The 22148-nt window shown below is 33.6% G+C and overlaps 3 protein-coding genes across 4 annotated transcripts in view; 2 read left to right on the forward strand and 1 right to left on the reverse strand.

Moving 5' to 3' along the window:
- The first annotated feature begins 556 nt into the window (after positions 1-556).
- On the forward strand, positions 557-16591 carry LOC119838625 (kinesin-like protein KIF12). Its single transcript, XM_038364644.1, has 13 exons — positions 557-662; positions 1473-1617; positions 5873-5965; positions 7426-7579; positions 7786-7917; positions 9870-10010; positions 10673-10814; positions 12173-12409; positions 12987-13102; positions 13516-13620; positions 14182-14299; positions 14981-15197; positions 16312-16591. The coding sequence occupies exons 1-13, from the start codon at positions 557-559 to the stop codon at positions 16433-16435; spliced, it is 1830 nt and encodes a 609-aa protein (XP_038220572.1). The 3' UTR covers positions 16436-16591.
- Positions 16592-17676: 1085 nt separating this feature from the next.
- Positions 17677-19096, reverse strand: LOC119838655 (PHD finger-like domain-containing protein 5A). The gene is made up of 3 exons (XM_038364709.1): positions 18930-19096; positions 18647-18837; positions 17677-18349 (listed from the first exon to the last, which is right to left on the reverse strand). Exons 1-3 carry the CDS (start codon positions 18979-18981, stop codon positions 18260-18262), a joined length of 333 nt encoding a protein of 110 aa, XP_038220637.1. The 5' UTR covers positions 18982-19096; the 3' UTR covers positions 17677-18259.
- Positions 19097-19527: 431 nt separating this feature from the next.
- LOC119838693 (probable ATP-dependent RNA helicase DDX47) overlaps positions 19528-22148 on the forward strand; it is a 10712-nt gene continuing 8091 nt past the window's right edge. Inside the window, exons 1-4 of one of the 2 annotated variants that reach the window (XM_038364774.1) lie at positions 19528-19719; positions 19893-20147; positions 20730-20900; positions 21781-22017. In XM_038364774.1, coding sequence (XP_038220702.1) covers positions 19606-19719; positions 19893-20147; positions 20730-20900; positions 21781-22017 — 777 coding nt within the window. In that variant the 5' untranslated portion in view covers positions 19528-19605. Of the gene's footprint in view, positions 19720-19892; positions 20152-20729; positions 20901-21780; positions 22018-22148 lie in introns of both variants that reach the window. The other variant, XM_038364773.1, reaches the window with a different exon arrangement.

Consider the following 22148-nt stretch of genomic DNA (forward strand, 5'->3'; position numbering starts at 1 on the left):
AACTTCGATCAAAACTAATTGTATATACTAGACTTTATTGTCTGTAAGGGAAAATCGAATCATCAGTGGCAACCGCGCGTGGTTTCTACACGGTCGCGTCGCTTCATCGAAAAAAAATAAACTGGCGCCAATTTTCCTGTGAAAAAAAAAGTAAACGTCATTGATCACAATGCGCGGGAAATATTAAAACTAAATAAGTAATGTAGGTTCCCATAGTCATTTTATTTAAACTAATATTAAATGACATTTATAATTGCAGTTAAATTACAATACGCATTAATAAAGGAAAAAATGACTTACGTATTCCATTTAAAATTAAAGCCCGCATCAATTTTTACCGCTGTTATCAACATTTAACTTCAAATTATTATTAGTCCATAAAAGCGCCGTAAAATTAACTGGATACAATTTAACTATACCTTTCACCTGGTGAACAGTGTTAATAAGTTAATGGATATATTATGAAAAGAATTGTGTTTTACGAAAAAAATGTCACATCACAAAAAATATTATGCCGTTGAAGAATTTACAGTTATTTCAACCATTATCACAAAATATGGTATACCACCATAGACAAGCTACACCTATGAAAGCACCTCCTTCGGCTTTGTCGAGAAGCATTTCAAAATCTGCTGAGACGTTGGCGAGTTCTACAAAATCTGGTAAGTAACGGACTTAGTTTATTTTTCAAATTAATTTTTTTATTATTACTGCCTTTATATTTTCAGCAAATTCAATCTAGAAGTAAAAAAGTCTCTCATTCCCAATGACATACGAAATATAACAGTTTTTAAAAATAAAAATAGGTCATTTCTGTTTAAGACTGGAGAACGATTAGTTCGACGTTATTATCTTGGATATCTTAGTTGTTGTTAATAAGAGAACGATTTATTTTAAACAACAACAATATAAAAGAAAAGTTTTCGAAAGTAAAGGAATTTAATTTACATGAGAACACTATTATAATTTTCTCCGAAATCGTGCAGCTTCCTGACAGTGAAGTAATATTTGAAATGGCTCCAGCTGTTTTTGTGTGTAACAATAACATACATACCAAAACACAAATGTTAACTTTTCATAATATGAAACGTGATTTATTTTTATTTACATTTTACTTTATTTAACTGGAAATTGCACACATTTCGTTACGAGCGTATCTTATAAACCTATCAATCGACTTCAAAAGGACTAAGTCATAATTTCGACTATATTTTGTGTCTGTTACCTCATAACTTTTCACTGGATAAACCGATTTTTACGATTATTTTTTATTCGAAAGTGCCTGCCATGTGGTCCCCTTTAAATTTTAGTCGGGATTACAGCTGTATAGTATTATATTATCTGTGCTGACCAGTTTGAAAGTGTTTTAGTTTCTGTTAAAAACAATTACTGATATTCCCAACGACAGAGGTTAAGGTTTACCTAGTTTATTTACATACTTATTGTGTTTTTGTGAATAATTACATATATAGGTACAGAACTGAAAGCCCGTAAAGCAAGAAGTACCGAACAGCCTGGAGCGGGGATCTCGAAGGGCAGTAGTACTGTGGGGCTACCAGCGCTTGTGAAATGGTCCGGTGGTGACGACAGCCTTCGTAGCCGATCTCGGGATGGCAGGTACATAACAGGGACATAGAAAGAGAAAGAATGCAAAAAAAAAAAAAAATCAATTCCGACATTTAATAATAATAATCTAATCAACTATAAAAAAAAAAGGTGTGTGTGCGATTCACACATGATAGAAGTGAAACTACAGTAAATCGACAAAAGAATGAGATGAATATATATAAAACTAGCTGACCCGGCAAATGCTATTCTGCCTTACTCTTATAATTTAGGGGGATGAAAAATAGACGTTGGCCGATTCTCATACATACCGGATAAGCACAAAAAATTTCATCAAAATCGGTCAAGCCGTTTCGGAGGAGTAAGGCAACGAAAACTGTGACACGAGAATTTTATATACGAGATATAAAATAGTATGTATATATCTGTCTCATTCTTTGCCGGCTTCATTCTACACATTTTTGTATTTGTGTCTCTTACCTGTCGTTTTTCCGTTGCATCAGGTTTGAAATCACAACGATTCTAAAGAAGTTTCACTTCAATAACTCTTATATGTAATATATGTAGTAGCTTTACTTCATTTTTTGTCATTTATCTGTCAAAATTTTAAACTTAAGTTTTTATTATTACCTTAATGTTTCATAATCATGCACATGTAATAATTTCAATTTATGCAGGGATATAAGTAAATAGTACTATTCATATCTCATTGAATTAATCTAAACATCAGATCCAGTATTTTTTACAAAACTAGAACACAGGTTTACGTGGGATGCTAACAAAAGTACATCATAAGAAAAACGATTAAATTTAAAATGCAGATTCATTATCAAAATGTCAAAAAAGCTCATAATATTTAAGTATGTTTAATAAATTAAGAAAAATATGTATAATATAATGACGTGTTTGAATTTTCAAACAATTTCTCAATCGTTTGTGCGATTTCATAGCTTAGACTTTTATTTGACCCTTGAGTTAGTGAAATTGACAATTCCCGCAAATATAAGTTGGCTTCATCTGTTAGCTCTCGGAATCCGAGTGCATCCGTACGTAACGAGGTAGCCAATAAATATGCCAAAGAAACTTTCGCGAAACTTATGCTTATGGGGGTGGTGTCATGAAAGAGGGCTGAAAAACACTAATATATATTATAACGAATAGAAAGTATTAAGTAAAAACAACTATATTAAAAAAATTAACAACAGCAAAACAAACAGAACAGAAAATAAAATATTTTTTGAATACTAGTCTCATCAATTAATGTTTGAGTATAAAAATTGCATTCGAAGAATGAAACCTTGAACCCATCGCCTGGCAAGAGTATAAGATCGCCTAATAAATATTAAATGCGCAATCAGTCACTATCAACCCCTAACACGGCACGCAATCCGAAACCCTACGATTTTGTAAATGGGCTGCGGTAAATGGATGGCCAAAGGGCAGTGTTGCCATGACGAATTAAATTCAATTCTATTTTCAACGAATGTATCGTTTTACGTTTTTAGCTTAAATTTTCCCTATTTAATGGCACAGAATAAATAGTATTTAGTAATTGTAAGGTCTAAAAAAATGCTTACTCAAGGAATTGAATTTCGACTTTTTCTATTATAATTTTAATAGTAATGAAAATTATGGTAAATTAGAACAAATAACATTCTTCATTACACATATCATGGCAACACTGAAATAAATATATAATCTAATTCTAAATCGTTTTCCTTGGACTATACCTGCAGAGTGTAACTTAACAAATTTATAGGTTTTTGGAAATAAACTATATGAATCATTCTTGCATGTGTAAGCAATTCAGAACTAGCCGCAGAAGCCTTTCAAGGAACTCTAATTCAATTTAAAATGTTTTTAGAAATATAATAAAGTCTTTAGTTCTAAGTTATTTTGGGTTTTTATAACAATCCGCATAATGGCTTAATAAGTTTCACGTGCAATTTATTAAACACTAGCTTTCCGCCTGCGACCTTACTTGCCAAGTCAAAAGAAAAGATAGACAGTTCCGACGACAGAGTTATTTGTATTTATAGTGTTAAATTTTATATCGACCTTTATTAGTTATACATCATATCGTTTCAAGCGATTAAATTGATTATTCAAACAATATTTCTCAGATTTAGAAATTACTAGCTGCGCCCCGCGGTTTCCCGTAGTAATATCGGGATAAAAAGTATCCTATGTGTTATTCCAGTTGTTCAGCTATCTATTTACCAAATTTCATTGCAATCGGTTCAGTAGCTTTACGTGAAAGAGCAACAAACACACACACATCCTTACAAACTTTCGCATTTATAATATTAGTAGGATAGTAGGAAATAGGAAAGACGTTACTGAAATTTTATTTTATCTTATCAAATATATGGCTTATTCAGGGCTTTCGGTCATCATCATGTATTGCGAAATGTACCATATATAGTAAATACGATCAAAAGCATCAATATAAAAACGGAATAAAAAAAAGAAGATCAATACTCCATACCTGCCTTTATGAAAACACAGTATTGTCTATATGAATTATTTACTACCCTACACGTGTCAGTTATACAAGAACTTAACGATTTGCATTCTACAATTATTATCTCATTTTCATTTACTTAACTTCCTTTCAAAGATTTATTGTTAAAGCACTATTTTAAATAAAATTTTATTTGTGAAACATTAGTCATTATTCATAAAAGAGTCAGATATTTTATGCTTGAAATGGCTGGAAGCATAGACACTGATTAAACGTTCTTTGAGTTCTTTGCCTTATTCACAAGCCTTGGTTAGATAAGGCTACGAATATACGCCAGGTTTTTAGCATCGACCCAATCCTACTAATATTATAAATGCGAAAGTTTGTAATGATGTGTGTGTGTTTGTTGCTTTTTCACGCAAAAACTACTGATCCGATTGCAATGAAATTTGGTACGTAGACAGCTGGACAACCAGAATAACATGTAGACAACTTTTTATCCCGATATTCCTACGGGGTATGGACTTACGCGGGTGAAACCGCGGGGCGCAGCTAGTTATTCATAAAAGAATCAGATGTTTTATGCGTGAAATGGCTGGGTAACTGGAAGCATAGATACTGATTAAACGTTCCTTGATTTCAATATCATTAATGGCAGTTTAGCCTTTTGCCTTATTCACAAGCCTTGGTTAGATAAGGCTACGAATATGCGCCAGTTTTTTTAGCATCGACCCAATATTATATAAACAAATTATAGAGACCTTCAAATACAACACATGCAAAAGTTTATTTCACTGATATTTAACTAGCTATTAATACATACCATATTGGTGACCTTTCGTTTCGAAACGTCGGGTTAATAATATAATGAATAAATCGCCTTTAAATCCGTTAAAAATTCTTTAATTTCTAAATGTATAATACTCGCGTAAAATCAAACACAAGAAAATACTATATTGGTGGCCTTTTAAAATTTTAAAGGCTATATTGACACTTGCTAGAACTTTCCAGAATCGAAATTGATAAATGTCATTACATTTTCATCGTTTTTCATTCTCTATACAATTAGTATAACAATTTACTTTTATCATAGGAACATTTATTTACCGATTTCATAGAAGCTTGTATATTACATATATGCACATATGACGTTGACATTGATGGCTACAATCAAAACAAACAACGGGCCGCTTCGATCACTATCAATGATTGGTGTTTGAGGAAATAATAGCTTCCGATATATCTAGCAAACATGTTTTCTTCGTGGAACATGGAGTTTTTATATAAACGGCTAACTTATGAAACAATACCCAAAAGCATTAATAATCAGTATTGTATTATTAGAGCGTTTTATAGCCTTGTTTATTGTAAGATTTCTTTTTATTCTTTTAAATTTGAATTGATTTTAAAAACATGTATAAATTTTAAAATATAGTACATCTTTGTGATGTATTATTAAAATATTCTTATCACTACAAAGTATAAAACAAAGTCGCTTTCTCTGCCCCTCTGTATACTTAAATCTTTTAAATTACGCAACGGATTTTGATGGGTTTTTTTTTAATATACAGTAATTCTAGAGGAGCGTTTATATGTATAATAACATCTATTAAACTACTCCGAATTAACGCGTGCGAAGCCGCGAGCAAAAGCTGCTTTAATATATATTGCAAAATAAATATGCACCAAAGATTCGACTTGCATTGTGGCCATTTTACAAGCACGTTATCAAAAACGAGGGAGGATCATTATTATCTTCAATTTTCTTACACTCAGAGAAAAATATAAAAACGTCTTCAGAAATGTATGAGTTATATGAAGTTAGATTACATTAAATTTAAGCGGCAGCAGCAGAGCCGGCAGCGCAGATCGGAGCACGCGTGGTTCCAGCACTACCCTTCACTCTGACGAAGATAATATTAACGTGGTTATAAGGTAAGTCATATAATTTTACTGGCTTGAACTTCTGGGAAAAATTAATTAATATAGTATAGTAGCTTGTAGGACTTTGTTATTAGGTGTACTTACCACCTACTGCCAATGGATTGCCACATACCCTGGCTTTATAAATTATGTGAGTGACAGACCCTAAAAATGAAACTGTCCAATTAAATCCTTTATACAACTTATTTAATTTACCAGCTTCATTAGCTTATGTCTTGGACGAAATGATATTAAAAATGATCCAACTAATCTAGCAGTCGAAGAATGTGATATTGCAAAAAATAAGCTAAGTCATTGTTTTTCCATTACGTAAAGCATGAAAACCGTTTATCCTTAGTTATTTGTATTTTTAATTATATATTCAAATGATCTATAGTAATAGTTTTTGTCACTATATGCATCAACACCGTATGGGATCGTTTATATAAACAGGTTTATAAAGTCTAATTAATATTAAGAATATATTTATATCGCAATTTTAATAATGTCATCATATCTAATATGTACTATATGAACTATCGAAGTCACATTTATTTGGTTGTATTATTGTACATTGGTGTGGTACATAAAATTGTTAAGTTATACAAATAAACAATAATGTTATCATAACATAGCATAAAACTTCAAATAACAATTCGTTCAATATAAAATACAACACGAAAATACAGATTTAATGTTGGAAAAATAGACAAAAATTAATTAGGAAACAACCCGCCCCACATGTGTGATGTTTAACAGAGAGGTTGTCGACATTGACTAATAATTTTATACTATGTACCTACCTACTATTGATTTTTCGCCCGCCGTTAACAAGGTGGCGTCAATTAAAACAGAAATTGCCTATCGTTATTATATTTCAGCAATTATAGCACAAATTATGTATTCGCTGCTGTCAAGGGGTTATTTTATAAATTACTGAAAATGTGTATAGAGCATATAGTAGATAAATCCATATATTTACACGTACATAAGTTATTTTACCATAGAGTATTTCTTACATCTGAATCGCGCAAGTGAAATAGACTTTCCATATTTTGCTTTAGTATTCCTATACTTGAATCGCGAAGTTGAAGTAGGCTTTTCACATTAAAAGCATCATCTTGTAGAGGTTGTACTATTAAATAAATTGGATTGAAATTAAACGAACATTACAACGTTACAATATACGTGTAACCCAATATATATTCTTCTGTATTAGGCTAATAGATGACTATCCAGAAGTTTAGATGGGGAACAGAACTTTACTAACCGGCTGGAATGTATTTATTTAGTATCTACTGGGTGTATAATCCAGGACCTCTAAGTTAAACAACCACACAGTTAGAACTTAGAACTGTACCAAGAAAGCGATTATATAAATATACGATTGATGGAATTTTTCTTCATTTTTTTGCTTGACTATTCAGCTTTTTCGAATCGGTTTTAGCAAAGTTTTATTGTATATTTTTTAGAGTTCGACCTGTAAATGACAAAGAGCGGTCAGTGAGGGAAAGGAATATGTTAGAATTCCCCGGGAAAGGACAAATCATATGCCACGGAACAACACCTGGACAGAAACCTAAAGTGTTCTCGTATAATGTTGTTTTTGAACCGGCTGCAACACAGGTAAAATACCACATAAGATTTATTGATAGACTAATATTTTTCTTTCTTCTTGTTAGTATTTGATGGTTCCAAAACTTAATGAAATAAATCAAAAATGTCTGAAATGCTTGTTAACCAATAAAATATAACGATTCGTTTGAAATGTATAGACAAAAGGTACAAAGATTCGTTCATTTATATTCATAAAATAAATGACCTTTTGGCAGGAAGACGTTCTCGAATATTCCGGTGTGAAGCGGTTACTGGAGATGGCGGTAGAAGGGTTCTCGTGTACCGCCTTCTGTTACGGACAGACTGGTAGTGGGAAGACCCACACGCTCACTGGACCACCTGGACTGGTAAAGTACTCAGGCTTTGAGTTATTTTCAGGAATTTCGGTAGTTGCGGTGAGAGATACGAATTTTTCTAGAATACTTATTCTTCAGGTCTCCTTAATTGTAATAAATCCAGACGCATATTTAATGTAATTTTAGAATGTATTATTTGGTTTTTATCGAAATCTCTCCTGTATAATATATGTATTCTTAATATATTGTTAAGCTTTTAAGAAAAAAATTACATTAATGTAGACTTGAAAAGTAGATTCATCTTTATAACAGCCACCTAGAAACAACAGATCAATGAATGTATTATCAAAGATAAAAAAAAAGATTTAAAATACTTTTCATCAAACAAAATAATAATCATAACCTTTCACATACGACATCAATTGTGGTCAATCGGATCGATTGTCACCTTCATGCGATGCACACAGACAATAATCGCCAATAACTTTGGTGACAAGACAAATTGTGCTTTAATTCGAAAGAGATAAAATCCTTTTTACTTTAACAATTCCCGATGAAAGTTACAGATAATCGTACCTTTTTATAATATTATAAAATACAATATTACAACCTGTACCTTTCGTTATGCGACATTCGTTTTCCATAAAAATAAAAATTGTCTAAGCCTATATCCTTCATCAAGGTACAGCCAATGTTCCATATATAATATGGACTAGCTATACATTAAAGATTATTACTATAGGCCATAAATATTCGCAGTTATAATATAAGACTGGATTTTATAATTTTCATCTGGATGCCTATTACACACCCAAAGAACATATCAAACCAGAGATTGATATCTCTTTTTCTATTTCTACCTGTCCCTTTTGTACCTAGTGTTTTGCCCATACTTCCATCTATTATTATTAACACTGCCTTTATGTAATTACTAGAAAATAAACAATTTCTATATACATATAACAAATAAATAACACCAAAATATCACTCGGAATGTGATAATACCCGTAATTGCATTTGGTATTGACCTGACGGTCCATTAAAAGCCCATCGCGTGGAACCAATGTGGTATGTTAATGATAACATAATAACTTATCTACATATTTACCGCTTGGTTGTTGTTAAGGCATCATTAATTAAGGCCTGTTTCCTTTTCCTGACCTTTCCCTGTCCGTTCCTTCTTTCCGGCTAATCCCTTACCCCTTACCCGTTAAAAGCAGGTAGCGCATACGCAGACGCACTACCTATGTGAATTTTCATGGGCGTTGGTTGTCGCTTACCATCAGGCGAACCACCAAAAATACTGTAACGTAAATATAAACCTAAGCTTTTATCATCTCAACACACTGTACCACAGAATATTTTATATATACTGGATCTCTACTATGACACTTATGAAATGATTAAAATGTAATATTTAGTAATAATCCACATGAAAAAGAACAGAAAACTATACAATTTCTGTGAAGAAACGACTCCACCTACCAGGCTTCTGTTATATTGAGACTGATTATATCAATTATATTTCTTTTTTTGTCTTAATATTTAAGTGTAGAAAATAATAATTACCTACTTTGTTTTGTTTGGTAATTCTTGTAAAGACAATGCAATGACTCCACCAAAAGAAAAATATACGAAAAGCATTAATTGTATTTTAGAGAAATTTTAAAGACTCTTTGAAAGACTTTGAATTTTATAATAACTTTATTCTTTTTATTATATACTAAACCCTCGTCCCGGCTCCGCCCGGATATCAAAAGTCCTGTTTCATCCCAAAGGAGGATTTAAATAGGATTCCTTTCACACAAGTCAGCTCATACCCTGTCTTTGTATCAAATTTCATTAAAATCCGTTCACTAGTTTCGGCGTAATTGACGGTCAAACATCTAAACAAACAATTTCATTAAAATCCGTTCACTAGTTTCGGCGTAATTAACGGTCAAAAATCTAAACAAACAAACTTTGACATTTATAATATTAGTGTGATATTTATCAACTCTCAGGTGGAGAGTGGGGCCAGTCCGTATTCACCAGAGCATGGTCTGGTTGTCAGATCGTTTGTGTATCTGTTTCGTCTGATTCGGGACCACCCTGATAGCCACTTTGTGCTCAAAGCTTCCTTCTTGGAAATTTACAATGAAAAGGTATTTAAATGATTGGGTACTTGAATCTTTACATTAAGAAATTGAAGACTTTTAACGGATTTTTAATGCGATTTTTTCATTATATCAGTGAACCCGACGTTTCGAACACTTGACAGCGAGCGTGGTCACGGGGAGACTCTTTAGATTGTAATATAATTTAGATCGCTTTTCTAAATGCGTGTAGCTTATATGGTATAAGTTAAAATCTGTTTCAGTTAACATGTAACATCTTAGTCTCCCCGTGACAACACTCGCTATAAAGTGCTCGAAACGTCGATTTAATAATATAATGAATAAATCGCGATTAAAATCCGTTAAATTTTTTTTATATCTAAATATAGTATGCATTTATTATATTATATACTACATTTATATTATATACTTGCGTAAAATCAAACACAAGAAAACATTCTGTTTCAGTTGTCTATTTGCTTTACGGGTAAATAAGTAGTCAGTAGTCTGTGACCCGTCACCTGCTATCTCAATTTAATGGATATTAATAAACACGATAAAGTAATTCACTGTTTAATTAACAACAGAGATCCCGCCCCGTGATCGAATCGAATTTTTTCTATTCTTTAAAAAAATTTCTCATTTATAAAAGCATTTCAATGCTATAAAACCAAAAATTAAACACCGATTCTTTCACCGATTCTTTCAAGGTGATAGATTTGTTGAACCCAGGCAGTTCAAGGAAACCGCTCCAAGTGCGCTGGTCAAAGGAGAGTCGGAGTTTCTACGTAGAGAACCTTTTCATGGTGGACTGCGAAGAGTTAGACGATCTGTTTGCCGTACTGGAAGAAGGTATGTGTTAGTTACACTTAAAGGACATAGACTTTTTTTCCTCTATTTTAATCTTTCTTTTTGTATCTTTTATTCGTTGTTATGTTCAATTTATGGAATTCTTAAGATTTCACTTTTCTGTTTTTCCTTCACTTCGATAGTTACTTTGTCTCTTTGTGTATGAATCTTATCTGAATTCAGCGTATCTGTGGGACTGGTGTGACGTCATAAAGTTAGCTTTCTTTATAGTCAAAGTTCCAAGAATATTTTTCTGCTTCTCTCTCCCTCTTACTCATACGTAACCGTGCCTTTCGTTCCCCAATGAACAGTCACTTGTCCCGCTCGCACACACTATGATCATGCGAGTGTGGAGTGAGACGGCAGACGCCAGAGAGTGAGACCCACAGTGACGTCACAAAGTTCGGAAAATTTTGTTTTGTCATTTCATGCATAGACCTATTTAGACATAGACATCTTTATTTTTATTTTTTTTTATGTCACAGTCGGCAATGGAGCTGGTGGGACGCCCGATGGTAAGCGCTACCACCGCCCATGAACATTTGTAGAGGCGTAAAGTCGATTACAGACCTCACGCCTCTACAAATGGATTGCCGACTTTAAATTGGGAAGGGATTAAGAAAGGATTGGCGAGAGGAATAAAGGAAAGGACTGGGAAGGGGAAGGAAAAGGATATGGGCCTCCGGCTCCCCCACTCACCGAACGAAACACAGCAGAATGCTATTTCACGCCGGTCTTCTGTGGGGGTGTGGTACTTCCCCGGTGCGAGCTGGCCCAATTCGTGCTGAAGCGTGCTCGACTACCACATACGAAACAAAAATTGCATCAAATTGGCATCAAAACAAAAATGCACTGTGAAGGAAATCAAGCAGTTGAGTAAAATACAAAAAATATATTATGTTATCTGTGGTATAAGTTACCAAAAAAGTTTTGTCGACGGTTATAGCACGCCTTACTATGTTTGCTGTTTCAAACCAGACTCCATATATCAAGCTATATTACGAACTGTATAACAAGTAGAATTATATAGTAAATATGTATCTATGTATTTGTATATATCTATTGATTGTATAGGACAATTTTGAGCCACACTTTCAACTATATTGTGTATTTATCCTTTATAAGGCCGCCAATTGTATACAAAATCCTTTGTCACAATTATTATGATATATTTTGTATTGTTTGTGTGTACAAACAAGCTACATATTTCTTATTTCTCGTACGGAGGCAGGCGTTGGCACCTGTGCCACAGCTAAACAAGCTTTTATGAGTGTCATCGTTAATTTTAGTTCAAGTACACAATGCAATTTCGTTCCATTTCGAATTTTGAATATATAACCGCGCCTCCGTGTATCACTTAGGCATGCGCAACCGCGCCGTCGGTTCCCACGCAATGAACAGTCACTCGTCTCGCTCGCACACACTGCTATGCGTGCGAGTGAGACGGGACGTGCGCACCGACGGTGACGTCACGTGCTCCACGCACGGCAAGATCAACTTCGTGGACCTCGCCGGCAGCGAGATGACCAAACGTACCAATAGCACGGGGAAGACTTTGGAGGAGGCGAATAACATTAACCGGAGTTTGATGGTGTTGGGTGAGTCAATTAGATGGGGAATCTATACTTAATGTTATAAAGCTGAAGAGTTTGTTTGTTGGTTTGTTTGTTTGAGCTCATTTATTGAGGAAAGCTATAGGCTGTATATGCATCACGGGCGAAGCCGGGGCGGACCGCTAGTAGATAATAATAATCATGAGAATATTTGGTTGTAGAGTAGAATAAGTAAAATTTTAAAAATTAAAATATCGTCTTTTGGAGTGTATGGAATGAGAGTATAATTTATAAAACATGGAAAACCTCTTATGTTAATCAGGTTTTCCAACTAGAAAAATTATCCTCGAAAAACGTCGAAAACTAGATATTGAATTGAGAACGGTCTAAACTGTCCTTGATCACCTTTAAGACCTTTTGAACCATACTCTCTTTTTGATCAAATTGAATAAACAAAAGAACGTCCTACAAAATACAACAGGAACTTGAAGTCCCTTAGACCTTAGGGGACAACTATCACGATAACAAAACTTGTATGTAATAAAACTACCAATTGTATATCTGAGCACGAGAACTGTACATAAATTTCGAGAACGACTTTATCTTCCTGTGCAATTTTTAGGATATTGCATAGCCCAACTAAGTGACGGCAAGAAACGTGGTCACATACCGTACAGAGACAGCAAGTTGACCAAATTGCTGGCTGATAGTCTCGCTGGGAACGGAGTCACGCTTATGGTAAGGGTATTGAGACTAGAAGAATACTTGAGTACCTAATATAGATTTGTTTTTGCCAAATTAAGATTTGACTGACCAGACTGAAATCACATTTATGGCCGGTTTTGCAGCTTCTAGATTTGTTATGCTCTTATCTGGCAGTTAAAATCAACAATAATGAACGTACATAAGTCGAAGGATCAAATAAAAAGCAGTATCAGCAAGATTTTAAATCGGTCCTAATTTTGGAATACTCGTAAATAAAATTTTAACCAGAAAGCCCAACATATTTGTCCTTAAACTAATATTTCAGTAGTTAGAAAAAATACTTTCATTCAATAATTAAAAGAAGGGAAATCATAAACCTGCGATGAAAACAGACATAATGCTCCTGAATATAATTATTATTAAATTATTTAAAAAAATCAATTTAGATCGCCTGTATAGCCCCAACGAAGTCGAATTTGAGCGAGACAATAAACACATTACGATACGCCGCCAGAGCTAAGAAGATCAAATCAAAACCTATTGTTAAAATGGTAAGTTAAATGGAGATACTTACTAAGACTAAAAACGTGTGTGTGTTTGTTTCTTTGTTTCACGTTGCAACGGAAATATTATTTGTATCTGAAGATAGGTAGAGGCTAGAGTAACATAGGCTATCTAACATCTTTACTTTCTGACTATGTGGGCGGAGCCGCGGGCGGGAAGCTAGTACTTTGTCATAATCCTTACTAGCAGTACTTTTGTGCAATAGAACCCGATCTTGAATGAAAGGCCTTCTTCATGCCATAGATTCTATGTACAAACCCTAGTTGGATTATTATGGAAACCTAATCTGAACCTAATCTTATGAATTAACTAGCTGCACCCCGCGGTTTGACCCGCGTAAGTCTGTATCCTGTAAGAATATAAATGGATAAAAAGTTGCCTATGGTTTATTCCAGTTGTCCAGCTAACTACGAACCAAATTTCATTGCAATCGGTTCAGTAGATTTTGCGTGAAATAAACATACACATACATCCGTCTATCAATCCTCACAAACGTTCGCATTTATAATATTAATAGGACGTACAATAACTGTGTCCTACTTATTTAGGATGCAAGGGACGCTTTAATATTGAGTCTGAAGCGAGAGGTGGAAAGTCTTCAGGCCGAGAATAGTCATCTCCGTACAGCGCTACACATACAGACAGACTACAATATGGACGCTTACAGTGAGTTTTCAATTCGTATATTTTGAGTCACAATATTATCCTTTTATAATATAATATCAGAAAAACAAACAGTAGAAAACGACCAAGATAAGTTTTCCGTAGCGTAGATAAAATCCACATGTGTAGAAAGTCATTGCCCATTGTATTTTATCATATAGACAAAGACAATTATAACAACAAAAATAATAAAAAATAATAAATACAACAAGCAAATATTTGCTTATTTTTATATGTCATAGCGGGCATCTGAGCTGGTGGTTCGCCTGATGGTAAGCGATCACCACCGCCAATGAACACACGCAGAGGTGTCCTCCGCGAATGCGCTGCCCGTTTTTAGGGAAAAGGGATAAGGAAAGGATTGATGACTGGAAATAAGAAATAGACTGGAAAGGGTGAACAGGAAACGGGCCTCCGGCTCACTCAGTCTTCTGTGAGGGTGTGGTACATCCCCAGTACGTGCTGGCCCAATGCAATGCCGCAATGTGCTCCCACACACCCTTTTTTCACATAAATAGAACCTAATAAATTACGAACTAATAGACAACAAGTTAAAATACTATTTTCTTGTGTTTGATTATACGCGAGTATTATACGTTCAGAAATGAAATTCTTTTTAACGGATTTTAAACGCGATTTATTCCGGATTTTAAACGCGTTTAAAATCTGTTACAACCCCAACAGGCCAAAGAAAGCGGCAACTCCCGATCGAGCCGAACAAGCTCTACCAGCTGCCGCAATCCGAGCTCGTCGAACTGATCCAACTCCACATGGAAGAGAACTCAGCGTTACGACACGAGAACACGGAACTCTTCTCGATAAGAGACCAGCTGGCGAGGGACCAGGAGATATTGAGTAGAGAAAACGAGAGATTGCTCAAGAAATTGGAAGATGTCAATTCGTAAGTAGTTCCTCTATTAAAAATAATATGTTATAAAAAAATAAATTGTAGACGCTATGAGGCCAAGAGATATTGAGGGGAGAGAAAGAGAATGCTGAAGAAATTGGAGATGTCAATTCGTAAGTGGATATATGAATAATTATAGGCTCTTGCTCTCGATATATTAAGTAGAGAGGAGATACTGCTCGAGTACTTGGAATATGTTAATTCGTTAGTGGCTATTTAATCAAATCAAGAATAAAGCTAAAAACTGAAATCGTAAATATTTAGAGAGCAGGCAATAGTGAATAGAGAGGAGAGGCTGATGAAGAGCTAGCTTTCCATATAAAGTGGATGATAAAAATATCAGATGGTCACAATGAACTAACATAACCTCCGAATCGGATGGACCGATTCAAAGGAAATTTCGTGTGTATATCGGATAGGTCGGAGAATCAGCCAACATTTATTTTTTAGAATCCTTAATGATAAGTAGTAGGTAGAACAGCGTTTGCCGGGTCAGCTAGTATTTTAGCATAAATATGGTCCTATTAAATATTTTTTTTTCTTACCCATCCTCTCAATAAATTATAACATTATGCACGTCGCATCACAGATAACATAATACTACGTACCTAGTATATTGGTAAAGGATAGTGAAAAAAATTATTAAAATACCCTCATCGAATATTTTTTCCATAGGACATTATTTGGATGAGCTGTTTATAAAACAGGTTAGTCAAATGGTTGGACTGCATGAGCTCACTGTTCAATTGTCAAATTATGTAAAAAATACAATGATTTGATTTTCAGCCTGCAACACACACTGCATGAAAATCTTTAAATGTACTTACAATAACATATGTCACTTGAATAAATGGTTATAAAAATGTAATAAACAACAAAAAAATAAATACCCAAAATATTACTTATAACTTGCATGTACCGCCTGTTATTAAAAATTTACAATTTAATAACAATCAATATTCATAGCTACTTATTAAGAATTTTTGCAGTGAAACATTACATTCCCAGGGGATTTCGTTTGAAGCCGCAAGCGAAAAGTTAACAAAATATATATTTCTAAGATTTAGAATTTAAAGCATGCAATAATAAAACGTTTTAAATTCCCAAGCGTGTGCATCAGATCTCCAATAATACCAGCTCGACCGGCCTATTCCCATGTCGGATCTAATGAATCAAATATCTGGACGAACACCGCAAGTTCCACCAACAGTGTTGCTAGTGAAGACAGATAAGTGTTAAGTATAAATACTAAGTTTATTAATTTTTTATGAACAATTCAAAATATTATATGATATAGAAAATAGATAGATGCATATTTTCTTAACAGAGCGAAAATATTTTCCAAATGCTTAGGCCTTAACAAATAATGTAAATATAAATATACAACAATTACTGAATCATATAATCATTATCATCAGCCTATATTTTTCCCACTGGATGGATCAGGTCCATATAAGGATTTAGAAATAGAAATGCTTTTATTTGCCACCACATAAAATATAACTTACTTCTTAAACAAGGCTCCCTGTCAGCAAAGCAGTAACTATTTTAATAATAAAATGTATTACTGCACTGATTATCAGAGGAGACCTCGTGAGTACAGACCCAATTTAGGTCATATTCCACTATGCTGACCGAGTGTGGGTTGGCAGATGTCTTGTGCCTTTGAAAATTTTGTTTTTGGACATGCCGTTTTCCTCAAAACGTCGAGCAGTGATCCACATCATGTGCAGACATATTGAAAAGTCAATTTATATCTTGATAGCTTATCTGAAGCCCAACCCTCAGCTGTTCTATTGAAGTCCTAGGTTGGAACTGCTGAGCTACCAGTGCTTTAATCAATTATATCATATTAAAATAATTAATTTGGGAAAAGTGAGTAGGCGCTTTTGTATTATTAATTAAGAGCAAAAAATGTGCATCTATCTACCTTATCCTAAACCAAGTAAATGTTAGTTTTAATAATATTTTTAAGTATGGCAATAAAGACAATAATATCTATATCCTAGACATTATATTTTGTGCTTGTGTGTATAGAGTCGAAATTTTTATTTTTATTTATACCTAAAATTTTTTATGTTTGCCTGTAATCTAATTTGAAAATAATCAGTTTTGAAAATAAGCTACAAATCTAGGATGGGCTTAATTTTCTGGCAAATGTTAAGTTCTAGTTCGAAACTTCAAGTTATAGTCTTGAGTTTATCTAGATAATTGAATTTGATGGCAATCATCAATAATAGAATCACATCACATCCTAGATATAAAGATTTTGTTGCTGTTGAAACTAATTTTAAATTTAAAAAAGGCTTATTCAATAATTTTGTTAAATAACATATTACAAAACTATTTTTTCAAAATCTAAGTGTAAATCTAGTCAGACAAGGAAGAAAAAATGTAGTAAAAAATAAATATATTTGAATTAAACCTTTCTTTTATTTGAATACTCTTTATGCTAGAATTTTTCTTATTTTTATTTTCTTCATTATTTCTAATGTGCAAAGTTTTCTAAACAAGGATAATAATTGATTAGGACTCGAGTCTTATAGATATAATTAACTTATATATAGTATAGATCTTGATAATAATCAATAGCTATACTTTATTCGCGAATTAGAAATATTGACTATCAACCTTATTTAATATTTAGTTTTATATCATAGAGATGCTTTATAAATGAGAAATTTTGAAAGAATAGAACTGTTGCTATGGTTACAAACAGATGCAGGTTCAAAGTCCCCCGCTCATGATAATTTCTTTTCTATTCTTGCAAAAATTCTCATTCAACCTTATTTTTCTGTAATGTACACTATTTGATGCAAGTAGTACCATATTAGTTATTCTATTCTTAGAATAACATACAGTAGTCACACAGTCTTGGGAATTATTATAATAATAATAAGTTTTAGGAAAAATTGAGTTTCAGAGTTGTTCAAAACAATAGAGCACAAAAGGATTAATTCACCATTTGTTACAATAATTATGAATCTTAACTAAACAAATAAAACACACATCAGTCCATTTTTTTTCTAGTTTACATAAACTAGAAAAAGTTACTGCTAGTGCCTTCTAAAACCATATTTCTTTCTCTCATAGAAGAGATCAGTCTTGGAACTTCCCAGGTTTACAATCTTCGGGCATCCATCTCGCTGAAAATAAAATATTGATTAATTAAAATATTAACTAATTGAAGCTTGCAATATTACTATAATAAATTAGAAAGTTTGTAAGGATGTGTGTGTTTATTGCTCTTTTACACAAAATCTACTGACCCGATTGCAATGAAATTTGGTATGTAGATAGCTGAACACCTGGATTAACATACAGGAAACTATTTATCCTGATATTCTTAGGGGATACGGACTTACGCGGGTGAAACCGCGGGGCGCAGCTAGTAGTCTATAAATTTATGATGGTTATGTTTAAAAACTTATCAACAAACATACGTCTTTCTCTTGAATGGTGCATTCTTTGCAATAGTACGCATCGGAAACTCCAGGTCCTCCGCAAATTACGCATCTGCCCTGATAAGAACCGTAATTGCATTCATCGCATATTCGCACCAAAGTGCAGGGTCGCACGTACGAGTCACAGATTACGCATTTACCGTCACACTTCTCGCATAACCGTCCGATAGCTGAAAGGATATTAAAACAATTTATGTGAGTTAATATGTAATATTTTCATTTCATCTCCCGACCCATAACAAACTTAGATCACTACACTTACCGACGCCAGGCTGTTTTCTGCAGAAAATCAGATCAGGGTGATGTTTAGCCATTATAGTCACTTAAAATGTAGAGGACGTTTTCTAATGATATAATAATTAAATTATAAATGCTGGATAAAGTTCGGTCAGTAGTTAACCTCAACTCAAATGTATAATAAATACACCGCGTCCGCAGACCGCTTCTGTCAATACACGTCAAAAATATGTTATTATGTCAAAAACGGGGATCGAATGCGTTGCGTTCTTCAAATTACTATTCTATATGGTGCGTGGCATTAAATAGATTTAATTCATATTGATACCATTATGTAACTTCTAGTACAATTTAATTATAGTTTCCCATTAATTAGTCATTAATTCGACAGAATTAATTCTAAAACGTTTGATAAAAAGACATTTTTAATTAATAGAACAAATGTTGATAAAAACGAGATATTATGAGGCGTAAACTTTTTCATTTCATCAACAGATTACTTTGTTGAAATTATTTTTTTTTAATATTTTCTCAAATTTCTTCAGTATTTACTCTGTGACCTATGTGGGCTGTCAATTGTAAACTATGGTCTGTGGTCATTGTTATTTGTCATTGTCAAAAGCATGTGTACGGTGTGTTTCGTTTCAAACCGAGTGTTTTCTTTTTAAATTAAAATTATTTAAGTACTCTTATACATAACAATGTCGGAAGAAACAGAAAACAGTGAAAATGAAAGTCGGCATTCTGAGGCCGAAGATCGAATAGAAGAAAAAACTGAAGAACCCGAAGAAGATAGTGCAACATTCAAAGATTTGGTAATTTTATTATTATATGTTATAAAATCGCAATTCTGTGAATAATCATAACGAAATATAGATCTCACAATCTTCAATGAATGTACATAACAGTATATCAACGTTTTAAACAAAATATAATACAAGTTTACAAACCTAACCTATGATGTTAAACATGGTCTTTATATTTTTAGGGATTAGTGGACGTATTATGCGAGGCGTGTGAGGAATTAAAATGGAAAAAACCTTCAAAAATCCAAAAGGAAGCCATCCCAGTAGCTTTACAAGGCAAAGACATTATTGGCTTAGCAGAAACAGGGTCAGGAAAAACGGGAGCGTTTGCGCTTCCGATTTTACAAGCTCTACTGGAAAGTCCACAAAGATATTTTGCCCTTATTTTAACACCTACTAGAGAATTAGCATTCCAGATTTCAGAGCAATTTGAAGCCCTCGGTAAGCATTGCCATATTAATGTTATTAACAGATAATAGGAATTACTAGGCATCTAACTCCAGAAGTACATTGGGTCTGACACATATGTAGAAATATCAAATGATATAAATTTTAAATTTATTTGTATAGTAGATTACAGTACTTAGCCCATTCTTACTTTAGCCGATTTGCATTTTGTATATATTATTACATGCATATCCTACAGTGAAAGATATAGACTACTTCTATAACAATAATTAAATCTGAAAGGTTTGGTTTGCACACACTAATCAGCACACACCCTACTCAATCAATTTAAAAAATTCTGTTACTATGGGCCTATGACATCATGCAATTGTGTAGACCTCAAATCCTACTAATATTATAATTTCGAAAATTGTAAGGATGTGTGTGTGTTTGTTGCTCTTTCACGCAAAAACTACTGAACCGATTGCAAAGAAATTTGGTATGTAGATAGCTGGACAGCTGGAATAACATATAGGCAACTTTTTATCCCGATATTCCTATGGGATACGGACTTACGCGGGTGGAACCGCGGGGTGCAGCTAGTTTATCATAATTTCACCCATTAACTGTTTTTAGGAGCGAGTATAGGAGTGAAATGTGCAGTAATAGTGGGAGGAATGGACATGGTCGCACAAGCCCTAACACTTTCAAAGAAACCTCATATAATAATTGCAACACCTGGCCGGCTGGTTGATCATCTGGAGAACACTAAGGGATTCAATCTCAAAGCTTTGAAGTACCTTGTATGTTTATGTATATTTATATAGATATATAAAAATTAATCCCTATTTCTATTGGTCATGCCATCATGCGTGAATGGCTGGACCAATTTCAATAATTCCATCATCATTAAGTACACTGACTGACACAGGCTATATATGTACCACGGGTGAAAACAGGGCGAACAGCTAATATATTATATGTATTGAAAATAGCATACACTATGTGTTGCTTCACTACATAGTATATAACATAGTCGCTTTCTCAGTCCGAATGTCCCTATGTATGCTTAAATCTTTAAAACTGCCTAATGGATTTTGATGGGGTTTTTTTTAATAAATAGAGTGATTCAATGGGAAGGTTTATATGTATAATAACATCTATTAAACTACTCCGAATTAACATGTGCGAAGTGGCTGGCAAAAGCTAGTTCAATATATAAAGAAATCTTAAATTATTTTAATGAATCTATACAGTAATTTAATAAGTGAATGTGGAATAGAATAGTATAGTAAAGTATGACTTAATACCTGAATAAGAACATAAAGTAATATTAACATGCATTTATTAGATTTGCATCAGTATGTATGTATGTCACAGACTCCTTTAGACTTGTTTTTTGCATTAAAGATTGAATCTACTTTTATAAGTGACAGAAAAATAAATTAAACAAATATATTTTTAGAAATTAAAAACTTTTTAACACTGAGAGACTGTCTCCCCGTGACCACGCTCGCTGTAAAGTGTTCGAAACAACGTCGGGTTAAAAATTACAATGAAATAATCGCGTTTAAAATCCGTTCAAAAGTTTTTAATTTCTAAATGTATACCCGCGTAAAATCAAACACATGAAAATACTAAATATATATATTTTTTAATAACTATAATATTTTTTTCAACCAGGTGATGGACGAAGCGGACCGCATCCTGAACATGGACTTCGAAGTGGAGGTGGACAAGATACTGCGCGTGATACCGCGCGAGAGGCGCACGTACCTGTTCTCAGCCACCATGACGAAGAAAGTGCAGAAGCTGCAGCGGGCCTCGCTGCAGGATCCCGTGAAGGTCGAGGTCTCCACGAAGTACCAGACGGTCGAGAAGTTGCAGCAGTACTATGTCTTCATACCGGTCAAATATAAGGTGGGGTTTCAGTTTTGTAGCATTCAGATGTTTTTTAATTAAGATTTTTTTTAAGCTTTTGTATCGCTTCTATTCTTCTTCGGGCCTTGAGCGTGGAAATCGTATGAAGAAATTCCGATAATACTATAATA

This window comes from Zerene cesonia, unplaced genomic scaffold (assembly GCF_012273895.1).
Source record: "Zerene cesonia ecotype Mississippi unplaced genomic scaffold, Zerene_cesonia_1.1 Zces_u004, whole genome shotgun sequence".
Classification (NCBI taxonomy): Eukaryota; Metazoa; Arthropoda; class Insecta; order Lepidoptera; family Pieridae; genus Zerene; species Zerene cesonia.